Source organism: Homarus americanus, unplaced genomic scaffold (genome assembly GCF_018991925.1).
Source record: "Homarus americanus isolate GMGI-L3 unplaced genomic scaffold, GMGI_Hamer_2.0 scaffold29478, whole genome shotgun sequence".
NCBI lineage: Eukaryota > Metazoa > Arthropoda > Malacostraca > Decapoda > Nephropidae > Homarus > Homarus americanus.
This window is the reverse complement of record NW_024747997.1, coordinates 2,101,294-2,114,769: the sequence shown is the minus strand read 5'-3', so window position 1 is coordinate 2,114,769 and position 13,476 is coordinate 2,101,294. Positions and strand designations below refer to the sequence as shown.

At 41.9% G+C, this 13,476-nt stretch overlaps 1 protein-coding gene across 1 annotated transcript; it reads right to left on the bottom strand.

The window, feature by feature from the left end:
• Window positions 1-1,362: 1,362 nt before the first annotated feature.
• LOC121879939 (acidic mammalian chitinase-like) lies at window positions 1,363-10,690 on the bottom strand. The gene is made up of 10 exons (XM_042386757.1): window positions 10,568-10,690; window positions 8,942-9,120; window positions 8,335-8,521; window positions 7,758-7,894; window positions 6,730-6,879; window positions 5,672-5,827; window positions 5,376-5,471; window positions 4,634-5,022; window positions 3,579-4,223; window positions 1,363-3,180 (listed from the first exon to the last, which is right to left on the bottom strand). The coding sequence occupies exons 1-10, from the start codon at window positions 10,623-10,625 to the stop codon at window positions 3,045-3,047; spliced, it is 2,133 nt and encodes a 710-aa protein (XP_042242691.1). The 5' UTR covers window positions 10,626-10,690; the 3' UTR covers window positions 1,363-3,044.
• Window positions 10,691-13,476: the final 2,786 nt, after the last annotated feature.

Genomic DNA, 13,476 nt, shown 5'->3' with positions numbered 1-13,476 from the left:
ACAGTACAAGCAGGATTATCTTTACTCTCAAGAACCAAAATTCTTTTTTATAATTATGCTTTTATTTTATTTTTAGTAAGTGGGTGAAAAAATTTTGTTTTTACATTAACCTGTTAGAAGTAGACCTGGGTGAAGGTGGTAAATTGAGGTAAAGGTTACTGCTAGCCACCTCTCTGGTATGTGGTAACAAGTACAGTACAGGGGGTTATATCTCTCATAAGTTGTTGATGGACTCGTGTAATCACAAACCTCATCAAGTGCTTAAAGTCCTTGGTTGTTGAAGCGGGTGACTCGAGAAACGAATTACGTATACATGTTTTATGAGCTATTGAGCGTAATGTGAAGCGTCTGACTTAAAGATAAGTAACATGTATGATTGTGATCAGTACACTCCTATTTTTGACTGACATAAAAGCGAAAGATAATCCAACAAATCATCAAATCTGAATCATTGGTGGACACGTCCCCTCCCTCGGCTGTCTGTGTTTGTTAGGTTCAGGATGTGATGAACCTATTTCAGTGGTTAGGATGAAGTAAAATGTCTTTTGTATCATTATTATTTAATTATATAGACACAATATATATTTTTAATGTTACCCATAGTGTAACAAGTGTGACTCGACCACCTCTACTGCTATACAAAAATGACTTAATGTGATTATAGAGTACAACAGAGGAAATGTTAGAGAGCAAATAAAAGGGACGAGAAATAGAAACACAAAAAACAGTGTACAGGAGGTCCCTGACTTACATACATCCGACTTGTGAATGCCAGTCAATATGAACGAGGTTAAACTTGAAATTTATAGTATTTTGTTTACCTGATGACTTATTTTTTACTTTCAATTTCTGTATTTTGTCATTCTATTTCTTCTTTTGTCTTAAATTAAGTGATTTTAGATGTATCTAAGGACATAGGCTATGATATAGTGGGATTTTAGACACTGTTCTGTAAGTACAGGGGAGTTTTCCGTCGCCTACGGGATGCAGTGCGTAAAAAAGAGACCAGAGTTGTGGGAGGCGGAGGACTGGCAGCTCCACCACGACAGTGCTCCAGCCAGCCCACTCATCATCCCATCTTGTCCAGGATTTTTTGGTCAAACACAGGATCACACAGGTCCGGGAGGCTCCCTACTCTCCTCACATGGCTCCCTGCGACTTTTGGCTGTTTTTTAATATTAACATGCCGCTGAAGGGTTCGAGATTTGAGGACACAAATGAGATAAAGAAAAATGCGATGAAGATCATGCTGGCAATCCCAAAAACTGACTTTACAAAATGTTTCTAGCAATGGAAGGACTGCTGGGCTAAGTGTGTTGAGTCCCAAGGGGCCTACAGTACTTTGAAGGGGACTAAAGTCTGAACTCAGTAAGTAAGCTTGTTTTTTTTTTCTCCTGCTGAAGGTCGGACACTTTTCGATCAGACCTTGTATACATTGTTTCATAAGATTAATCTCTTTCTTCTGAATGACCATATAATAACAATACTGTACTTACTATGGATAAAACAGGAGATCTTGCTAGCAAGTGATATATGGTATATTGCAATATCTATCATCTTTTGGTGTCAGATTGTTTTGTGTTAATGTGCACAGATACTTTTTTATCATGTGTACAGTACTTTCAGTTGGAGAAATGTCTTCATTATGATGGGACATGCAGTATGCCAAGTACAACCTGGGTACCTGTGCAGTCTCTTACATTTTCAGTGTTGAATATCAGCATAAAATTCTGTGACCACACTTGAAACCAATCGGGGTCACTTGTAAAGGCTCACAGTGATAAATTTGTAATTTCTTTGGGTTAAGTTTGCAGCTGAAGCAGCTAACAGGCCGATCAGTGGCAGCTTAGAGTAATTTTGTTGCCCTAGAGAGATGGGGAAACACAGACCATCAACCTCCAGAGGATGTGTATTATTTCTTTGATAAAATTAAGACTGTCAAAAAGAATAAACAGGCTGCAATATCAGACTTCCTTATCCAGAAATAATTGCAATTGTACAGTTCTATTATTTTCATGTCTTGTGAGACATAAGACCACCAGGAACATCCACCGAAATGCTCTAACTAACACCTATTACAGTATAGTGTCATCTGGCAATAAGGCAGCCAGGAACATCAAACACACAGTCATAATACATGATTAAGTTAACAAGTATTTTAAGTACAGTATTTATGTTTACCCAGACATTAATAATACTGTACAGTACAACAATCACCCACATTTAAAACACAAGTGTACTGTTAAAAAAGGTATTAAAACCTTTCTACTTTTTGTCTTAAGACTTAACAAGACCATCATTTCATAACATACTGCACTATAGTACAACATTTCCAAAAGTTTGCTCATGATCAGTAACAGCTCAAATGGTCTTAACTGAAACCTTCCCTTGAAGAACATCAAAACTTAATTTGAAACAGAGAACTTGCTGTCATTGTGCTTAAAATATTTATGACTTCAGGCAAGAGTACGGACATATAGACCCACTGACATACAAACCATGACAGTGGTATTCTTCAACATATACAGTACAGTACAGTTGTCAGTACAGTATTATGAACAATACCACTAATGATCTGTAGTACTTTTATTACTGTACAGCATCTAGAGAGTGTCTACAACTAATAACATAGAAAATCAACAGAATATCTGAAAAATATTTACATTTTCTAAGAACAATATCAGTGAAAAGATGACAATAAAATAATACCAAGAAGGAAATATTCAAAGGCTAACGAGCCAATCAGTGGTGAAGAGGATAAAAATAAAGTCCACGACTGAAGCCATTCTTTTAAACAAAGAACATTGGAATAGGAAGAGAGGTGCAGGAGTAGGGCATCATTCTACAGGAAGAGGTGCACAAGTAACACTTACCATTAAATTAATAAAAATAATGTAAGGACTTACTAGTTGGCTGAGAGTTATAGTTTGAGAAACAAATATCATTGTATTGTATAATATATAGAGCAGTGAATATCATTAGGATATGAACTATCAACAAAATTCCCTAATATTGGCTACAGAGGACAGGGAATGACTTAAGTTTTAAAACCGTGCGTTGTGTGAAGGGAGGAAGTGTTGGATGTCGGGCGGTGTGAGTGGGAGGATACACTGGACAGCGTCGGGCCAGTCACAAGAAGACTGGTCCTGGTGCCATAACAGCCCACCAGGACAGTCAAACCTGCAACCACACAATTTTTACAATACTGTATATGGATTTCTAAACACTTAATTATATTAGTAAAGTCATAATGTAAAAAGGTCTTTGGTAAGGATGCTCAAGTATAAATAATCTTTACTAAATTCATATACCCGGTACTGTACCTGTACTGCACTATACTGTACTGTACTTAAAAATAATCTATATCAGACATTACAAAACATAGTGCAATATACAGTACAGTACAGTACATAATAATTCAAAATGATTGGTTGAACTGGGTGACCAAGGATTCAGATTAACTCTTTGACTAACTGGTGAAGTCATATGGAATTAAAAACTCTTTACTTCGATTTACAATACTATACTTTCCCTGTGAGGTAACGTCCACTGCAATCTGTATAGGTACTGTAACTTACTTGTATGCATAGTTGTTGGTACACCTGTAGAAAGTGTTACAGGAGAGGGGATCAGGAGCAAAGCCCAGAGCGTTGCAGTCTGCGAACCACGAGACTCCTGATGATGACGAGGATGAGGCAGCAAATGATGAATGTGCAGCAGCAGGAGGAGGAGTAGTGGTGGTAAAGATTAACTTGAAATTGGGGTAAGATGAAGAGGATGACTGAGAATTAAACCGAGATGGGGTTGATGGAGGAGGTGTGGTAGTTGTAAATATTGATTTAAAGTCGGGGTAAGGTGAAGAGGACGGCCGAGAAGAGGAAGATGAAGAGGAAGGCCAAGAAGTGAACTTAGAAGGCGAAGATGATAGTGACTGAAAATCAAACCGAGATGGGGATAACGGTGATGTGGTAGTTGTAAATATTGATTTAAAGTCGGGATAAGGTGAAGAGGACGGCCGAGAAGTGAAGCGAGAAGGGGAAAATGAATGAGGTGATTGAAAATTAAAGCGAGATGGAGTTAATGGAGGAGGAGTGGTAGTTGTAAATATTAACTTGAAGTTGGGGTAGGATGAAGAGGACGGCCGAGAAGTGAAACGAGAAACTGCCGTGGGAGAAATTGAGTTGAAGTCTTGTTTCTTCTCATTGGCCTGGCTGAAGAATGGCCTGTGGGGAAAATTCTAAATTAAAAGAAGGCAAATATATTCTGAAGTTTTAATAATTACTTGTGTTGTTATGAATTCTTGTAATCTGGGACATTACTGACTATGATCTGAGGGAATGATTAGGTCTGGGAAGTTGTCTGAGTAATTCCTTTTCCTCCTACAGTGTTTATGATGATTCCTGCATAACTTATTTTGTGAGGTGACATTTTGCAACCTTCTTTTGTACAGATTTTTTTTAATAATTAAGAAGTACAGGAAGAGATCAAACAAGTGTCAGAGATGTTAGTGAATAGTTTTCTGTAATAAATGTAATGAATCTATCACTAAAGCAGATAGAGGAAGAACTAATGGAAGGTGTCACTAGGAGTTGATCGTACAGTAGTAACAGTGTTAAGATACAGACATACATACCACGCTTGCCAAGGGTAGAAGAGTTTTGTCGTGGTTTCAACATTATTTCTGTTATTTTTCACTCTTTCTACATTTGAGTTCTTTCTTCCAGAAGTACCACCACCAATAGTGTTTGTGCCAGCAGTGTTGATGGTATCTTGTTTACCGTGGCTCCCAACACCTTTAGTTTTCTCGTTTCCTGGCGGCAGCTTTTGTGAAGATCCTGCCTGAGGTCTTGAGGGTCTCCTGTCCAGAGATGTGAGTGAAGTGCTGGTTGTGCTGCCATTAAGAGTTTTGGCAATGGCTGTCAGGAGAGGGTTGTGACCAAGACCACAGTAGTTCCCAAAGTCATCGGTCGCTGTGTCCCACACCATAATACCACCTAAGCCTCGAGAGGCCACATATTCTGCCTGTGTCAAGACAGAAGAGTTGAAAGATGTTAAAGACTCTTCTTCATAAAGAGGTCAATGAATCGAGTGAACAGACAATGCATTAGTTATGGTTTGTCTCATGGGTTTATGTCATAATTCTTAGGTATATATTCTCAAAGATTCATTAGATAAATATTCCTCATAACTGATGATTTAAGAGAGCACATAACTGGCTGACTTAAAATATAAAACAAACTTTCAGATTTAGAAATAAAATTCTACGAAGACTATTTCAATTAGATGCTTTCACCTAGCACCAGTCAGGGGACAAAACAAATGTACACAATTTTCAGTTAAAAAGTAAAAAGTAAAAGTTGAGATTTGGGTCTTACTTTTTTCACAACTGCATCAACATCATCATAGCCCACCCACTGATCGCCTTTAGTTATGTAAGGTCCTCCTTCACCAGTCACTTTTGTCCAGCCTTCCTACACACACACAGATGGCAGTAATTACAAAAGAATTAGTGTACATAATATAAGCTATACAGTATAAAAAATTACTGTACTGTAGGAGATTACAAACAAACTTTGAAATACCTGCTATGTATAGTTCAGTATTTAAAATCTTCACTAGTGTACAGTACTTAAAATGTATAATGAATCAGAAGTTTAGATAAAATAAGAACCTTTTGATGAGCCAGACAGCATTCAAAGAAAGCCATGTTGCCAGAGGCCTTGATGTAGCGGCCCTGTTGTCCAGGACCTCTAGCAGCCGCCCCTGGGAAGTTTTCAGCCCCTGCCAGTGTCCATGATCGTCCATACAGAGGCACACCAATAACTATCTGTACACTTCACATTAATATACAGAAGTGATAGTATAGTACAGTACTGCATATAACTAATGGTAGGTTACTGGGGGTACAGCCTAGTCACTCATTTCTTATCTTGGAGTATTATATAAAAATATGTTTAAAAGTGAAATTTACTGGTGATCAGGATGTGGAATTTATACTGTGATCCACGATGTAAATCACAGCTAAAAGGGTATAGAGCAGTCTGTAATTCTCATCCATACAGCTAAACCTACTATGTATTAAGCTTTAATCTTTTACCTTCTTCCACAAACAAATTTAGGGTGTTGTTAAAGTCACACTGTATCAGTTGTTGTCGAGGTACTGTACATTTCCAACCTGTGTTCTGTGGTCTGACTGTTGACATTTCACCTTCTCCTATAATGTTCCCCAGAAGGTTAATACTGTACTGTACTGTATCTCCCCTAACAAGAGAACACACTGCTTGGTGATAAAGCATGTAATTCAAATTTAAACTATACTGTACTGATTGAGGTGTTCTCAAGATCTTTAAAATATAAAAAACAAGACAAAGCCACACAGAATCCTAAACTGACACCTGAGTATAAATGCTTGACCTAAAGAGATCATCAACCTCTACTGCCATAATTTTTCAGATGAAGACAATCAAAACATTATACTGTATACCTTTGTATATCTGTATAAAGGTACCTGGCCTCAAGGTTTCCACTGTAATTCACAGTTGGATAGAAGCTGCCAATGCTATTTCTCTCTCATGTGCATTCACAGTACACCACACACACACATCTGCCATGCCTCCCTTGTCCTCCTAATACCGTACAGTACCCATTCTCAGAACCTGAAAATGTTAACCTCATTCCCACAGTACTGTACTACCTCCAGCCTTTCCCAGATAGTGATGGGAGTATCACCTTGTGAGCTGGAGCACCTTTCTTGATCCAGTAGTTGACGGCGAAGTCAGTACACAGCTCGGGGTTCTGACCAGCCTCAGCGTACAGGGGCGAGTGATGGGCTACCTTGTTCTCCCACGACCCATGGAAGTCATAGGACATCAGGTGGATCTGTGGAAGTGAAGAGTGTCTCAGACTGGACATAAGGTGTGGTTAGGGCTCATATGAAGTGAAGATAAGGTTCTATTGAAGTGTGAAAAGAAATTAAAAGAGGTGAAACTGGAATTCAAATGAGAGTAGGGCTCAGGTGAGAGGAATTTCTATCTAAATATATGTGTCTATTAGAGAACTGGTCTATCTTTGTGGTAGTAAAACAACTGTGCATAAATTTATGGGAAAGAAGATTGGAGTTATGTTGTGTACAAGTATTGTGATTGATGATGGCAATGAAAATTAAGGACCAGTTTAAAATTTAAGTTTGCATGATATTGTTTCTTGAACATGTCTATGAACCCAAAAATCAGGTGACCTCTAAACACTATAAATGTTTCTCTCACACACACACACACACACACAGGTTCTATAAGACTATAACACATTATCAAGCCAACTCTGAGCCACATAAATGGCCACTGAAATACCTGATGGAAGCAAAATACGATGACACTGTACCTGTAGTTCACTGGTAAATCATTAGTGTCTGTGTCCTTAGCCTTTCTGTTTGTGTTGAGAACATTCAGGTATCTTTGTATCAATCAGTTGATCAAGGTGCCATCCTCATGTCTGAGGGCTGGTGACCATGGTCATCCACTCCACACATTGTTTGGCTGTCTTTACTAATCTTCCCAGATTTTGTATCTCTCTGGATGTGCAACTTTTAATTTTGTCCAACCATTCCAGTTTCTGGCTTCCCCTGGCCTTCTACTTTCAGTTTTGCCCATTAATGCAATCTTATTTTTTAGCTATCCTATACTCTGTACTGTATATTGCCATGAAAATACTTGTACCCCTAACTATACAGTGAGAAGTACTGTAAATGTGTTGCTCACCAGGTCCAGCAGCTTAGCAACTTTTGGGATGTCGTAGCCACGGTCAATAGTGCGTCGACCAGCACTGACTGCTGATGTCAGCAGCAAATTATGAGGCCTGAAAGCTGACTTGAGGTCCTCCAGCCAAGCAGTAAATCCTGTATAGGATTGAGAGGAAGAAGAAGGCAATGAGTGACAACAACAGATATACTGTACTGTAGGTCTATTTGTAGATATGATAAATACACTTGACATTTTACACAGAAGCAACGTAACAATATAAATATATATCGGATGACTTATCAACTGAGCTCCACAAATTTTTTGGATCGTTTTAGTATCAAAGATAATAAACACTGAGAAGAATGAATGGCAGTGACTTTGGTGATGTGGTGGCATGACTCACTGAACAACCAGTAATGTATCACCTACAAAGTGTGACTGTTGCCTCTGCCTGACTCAGAACACTTGCCATCATCTCTCATTGTTTTTTTCTTTTACTCTATTAAGTGATAAACCTTAACTATATTTCCTGTTGTTTATAGAAAATTCTTGAAGAGTAGACAAAGCAACTGTGTACAATGTTTCCTCTTGTTACCTTGTTTATCACTGGGGCTTCCCTCATACCCCGGGTACTCCCAGTCCAGGTCAAGACCATCAAAGTTGTACTGGAGCAGCAGCTTGACCACCTCCTCCACGAATTTACGCCGTAGTCCAGCATCTGCCACCAGCCGAGTGTACTTGTTGCTGCGGGAGTCATTCCACCCACCCAAACCCAGCAGCACCTGTCAGTATAGCACAGCATAGCACAGCATAGCACAGCATAGCACAGTACAGTACACTCTTATACCAATTTCCAAAAATTTTTAAACAACACAAATAAACAGTAAACGACTGGACAATACACATCAATGGGGGAATTACTGAAACAAACTATATTGTGTCAGTGAAGAAAGTAGTGTAGTGTTCTTGAGTGTGTTTAATATTTTGTTAATGACATATTCCTTGAGTTTGGAGATGGTGGTGATGAGAGACTAAGAGGAAGAAGATGGTTTATTGTGAAATATATACAGCAATGGTATGGAGAGAGTTGTGGTGTAGTGAGAAAGTGAGCTACAGGACAAGGTTATCCCCCCTGACCACCCACACTCCAGGACTACCCCACACCACTTACAGCAACGTACGTAAATAATTAACACACTCACCTTCAGGTCGGGCTTCTTATTCTTCAGTTGGGTGAATTTCTCATAGTTCTTGAGGTCATTGTCCAGCCATGGGTCGTGTTGTTTAGCCAGGAAGGTCTTGGGGTCGAGGATGGCAAAGGCGTAGACGAGGTGAGTGCACAGGTCCACGGGGATGTCCTCCACTGTGTACTTGGCCTGACCTGTAACCATAAATACTGTACAATATAGGAACTAAAGGAACCACATGAAGATTAAACACCCAAACTTATTTCACCTGATGATTAAGTACCTAATGCTACCTGGGGAGGTGGTTAGGTTGAATTAGGGTAGTTAATCTTCAGGTGAAATAAGCTGGGGTGTCTAATCTTTAGGTGATCCAAACTAAACTTACACTGAGCACCCCTTGTATTTTTGACCGAGTGGTGTACACAGTAACTAAAGCACAATACAACAGTGAAACATTAATCATACACCACTCAACAGGCTGGGACCATGACAATGTTATCTTCACTATGTCATCAAGAGAAAACTCCTCTACTCTTGAGATATTCCTTAACGAGTGAATAAACAGTTTGAGGGAGAAGGATTATGGAGGGAGGCGTTGGATAGTGTCGCCAGCATGGGTCAAGGAGAGGCTGGAAGGGTCACAGCATGTAGTACCCACCCTTGTCCCCTCCTTTCCTCTCCCCACCCTCGTCCCCTCCCCTCCCTTCCTAGACCCCACCTGTCCACCACATACCCGGGGTCAAGAGTCACGGACAATCATGTGTAAGGACCAGCTGGTGCGGGAGGGAGTGGGAGGAGGGAAGGAGTGGGAGGAGGGATTGGTTGGGAGGGAAAGGGAGTGGTTGGAAGAGGGAGGGGGAGAAGAGGGAGTAATTGAAGATGGGAGGGGAAGAAGAAGGAGTGGTTGAAGGTAAGAGGTGGGGGTGAGGAGTGGAGAGGTGAGGTGGGAGGTGGTGTGGGTGAGGGGTGGAGGTGGTGTGGTGGGGTGGGGGGTGGGAGGGGGTGGGGTGGGGGGTGGGGAGGGGGGGGAGGTGTGGGAGGTGGTGAGGGGTGGGGGAGGTGGTGGGGGTGGGGAGGGGGGAGGTGGTGGGGGTGAGGAGTGGGGAGGTGGTGGGGGGGAGGGGTGTACTGTGGTGATAAAAGTCATTTAATAACTGCCTGGTCCACTGAGGGTTGAGAGAGAAACTAAAGGCTGGAACAACCAACTAACAAGACATTGAATATATTCTCTTAGTTATTACTCAGCCATAAAGACATATATTCTCTAAGTTATACTCACCTACTTAATCAAATGTTATCAATAAGCAAAAATAATATACTCGGCTGCAGACATATTTAAGTAGACATTTAAAAGGACTTAACTCCAAGGTAACAATGAATCTTTATAACTGATGACCAACCTAACTTAACCTGACCTAACCTGGCCTGACCTTACCTAAACTAACCTGACCTTTTACCGTGATATCCATAATAATACTTTAGGACAAAATATTATTAATTCTTTCTTTAAATGTTTACCTGAAAAGTATAAATATAGAAATTAATCCAGTGGTCTTACCTATAAGGGATTAGTTAGAAATTGCTTACCCTGGCGTGACCTGGTAATACTGACCTGGCGTGACCATGGCGGTAATGACTGACCTTGGCGGTAGTGTGCCCAGGAGGCGTAGTAACAGATGACATGGTTGGTGCTCGCCATAGTCTCCCGTGATAACACTGACACCACCAATATGGCCGCTACCACCACCAAGCTGGTCCTCAACACCGCCTGCCACCGTCAACAACAACAACAACAACGTCATTTCTAAACCTTTTATTATTTTTATTATTATTATTATTATTATTATTATTATTATTATTATTATTATTATTATTATTGGTAGTAGTAGAGACATTGCTCTAAGGTACGGTCGCCCAGTAGAAGGTTTGCCCTCCCAAGGCGTGTGTGGCTCTTCCTATGACGTCGATCACGCCATGGTGTGTAAGAAGGGGGGCTTCATATGCACGAGGCATGGCGAGGTAAGGGATCTCACAGCAAATATGTTGAAGGAAATCTGCCGGGATGTCATGGTAGAACCGACCCTCCTTCCATTGGATGGTGAGATCTTCCAACACAGGACTTCAAACACATCTAACGAAGCCCGTGTGGACGTCAGTGCTCGAGGATTCTGGACGCGGGGACAGCGAGCTTTCTTCGACATCAGGATTTTTGATCCCATGGCCGCATGTCACCGTAACCTAGCTCTCGACGCTGCACATAGGAGGAACGAGAACGACAAGAGAAGGGCATATGGGGAGAGAATTCAAAATGTCGATCAAGGCAGCTTCACTCCGCTAGTGTTCACAACCTCTGGTGGGATGGGCCCAAGCGCAAGATGTTTCTACGCCAGACTCGCGGAGCTGATCTCCGAACAGAAGCAGCAGCCCAGAAGTTATGTCACAGCCTGGATGAGATGTCGACTGTCCTTCTCTCTCCTTCGGTCGGCTTTGCTCTGCCTCAGGGGCACGAGAGCTTCTGCCCCTACTCCGTCAACTGAATGCCGCATGGATCTGCGGCTCAACTAATTCAACACAGATAGGATAGTTTATGTATTAGGATATTTAATACTAAGGTAATTAAATGGTGGCGAAGGTGTGGCTATTGGGGAGGCTGGAGGCCACGTTTAAAAAAAAAAATAAGTAGTAGTAGTGGTAGTGGTAGTAGTGGTAGTGGTAGTAGTAGTGGTAGTATCACAAAGTATAATATATATAATAGTCTAACAAAATGTATCCAAGTCATAACAATAAAGGCCTGGGACCCATTGACAGCTGGGTGAAATGGGGTGTCTCAGCGACCCTTCTATCCGTTACCCAGCCACACAGACAGGCCCTGCAGGATGCACAGACAGGCCCCTGCAGGACACACATACAGGCCCCTGCAGGACGCACAGACAGGCCCCTACAGGACACACATACAGGCCCTGCAGGACGCCAGGATCATCACTACATTAATTTCCCACACTGACAACAACAGAAAAACCATAAGAACATAATAATGGCGTAAACAGCAGCGGGTCATACTGACAGTCCGTTTACACCCAACCCCTATTGCTCATATATCCATCCAACCTACAGTATGTTTGAAGCTATCCAGCGTATTAGAGTTAATGATGATATTTGGTAACTTGTTCCATTACTCTATTTCCAAACCAGTGTTTATCTATCTCGCGCCTAAATCTAAATTTTGTCTTATTTAAAACCATTGTTACGAGTTCGCTCCTGGTTGGATAGTTTGAGTACCTTTGTCATATCAACACAGGTGAACAAATCAATGTACTCCTCACACTGAACAACAAAATACACCTTTATAAAAATCCCAACCTATGACCAAAACATTTTAGGTTAAGTATAGAACGATGACACAGTTTAGGGGAAGGGGGGTGGAAGGAAGGGGTAAGGGGGGAGGGGGGTTGTGTTAGGTAGAGAGGTCAAACACTGCGCCGCTGCCGCCCCTGTTGACGCCCTCGCCAACCCTAACATGAATAATTACTCTCCTGCCACCACTCCTGCCCACCACCTGCCGCGCCCACCACATCACGCCGCGGGGAGAGGAGAGGTGCTGAGAGGAGGGGAGGTGAGAGAAGAGAATGGGAGAGGTAAGGCAAGGAAAGGTAGAAAGGAGAGAAGTAGAGAGAGGAACTGGATAAAAGGAGATGGGAAAAGAGGAGAAAAAGAAGGAATAAGAGGCCAGGGAAGGAGGAAGAGGAGGCCAGGGGAAGGAGGAAGAGGAGGCCAAGGGAGAAGGAGGCCAAGGGAAGGAGGAAGAGGAGGCCAGGGGAGGAGAGAAAGAGAAAAAATATAGGGAGTACCGGGTAGAAGAGGAGAGCTAAGAGAAGGGAAGGGAGAAAAGGCGAGGAGGGAGGGGTTATTTGGGGGGGGTGACAGGGGGAGGGAGGGGCGTGGCAGGAGGGAAGGATGGCGTAGTAGGGGGAGGGAGGGTTGCAGAGAGGGGAAGGAGAGCGGGGAGAGAGGGGAAACAGGGTGCGGGGAGAGAGAGAGGGAAGGGGGGGCGGCAGGAAATAATAGGCCGTGAGACTGATGGAGGGACGCACTACCACGATCGCCTCTGTGCAGTGCATGGTGAGCCCTACACACACACACACACACACACACACACACACACACACACACACACACGATAATTAAACCTGAGACGTAAGATTTTGTTGACAGTCACTTTATCAATATATCACAATACACTGTCAATAAGGGAGCCATTAATTGTCCATGAGTTGTGTTAATGGTGAGGACCCGGAGGAGGCTGGCAACACACACACACACACACACACACACACACACACACACACACACACACACACGAAGCGGAACACCTGAAGATTAGACACCCTCAGCGTTCATAAACACAGTCATACATACTGTACACTTCTCCCTCAGTATGGCGACCTTTTGTCACTTAGTAGGTGACCATTAGATAAATATGATACATACATACATACATACATACATACATACATATACATACATACATACATACATATAATGGTTGCCCC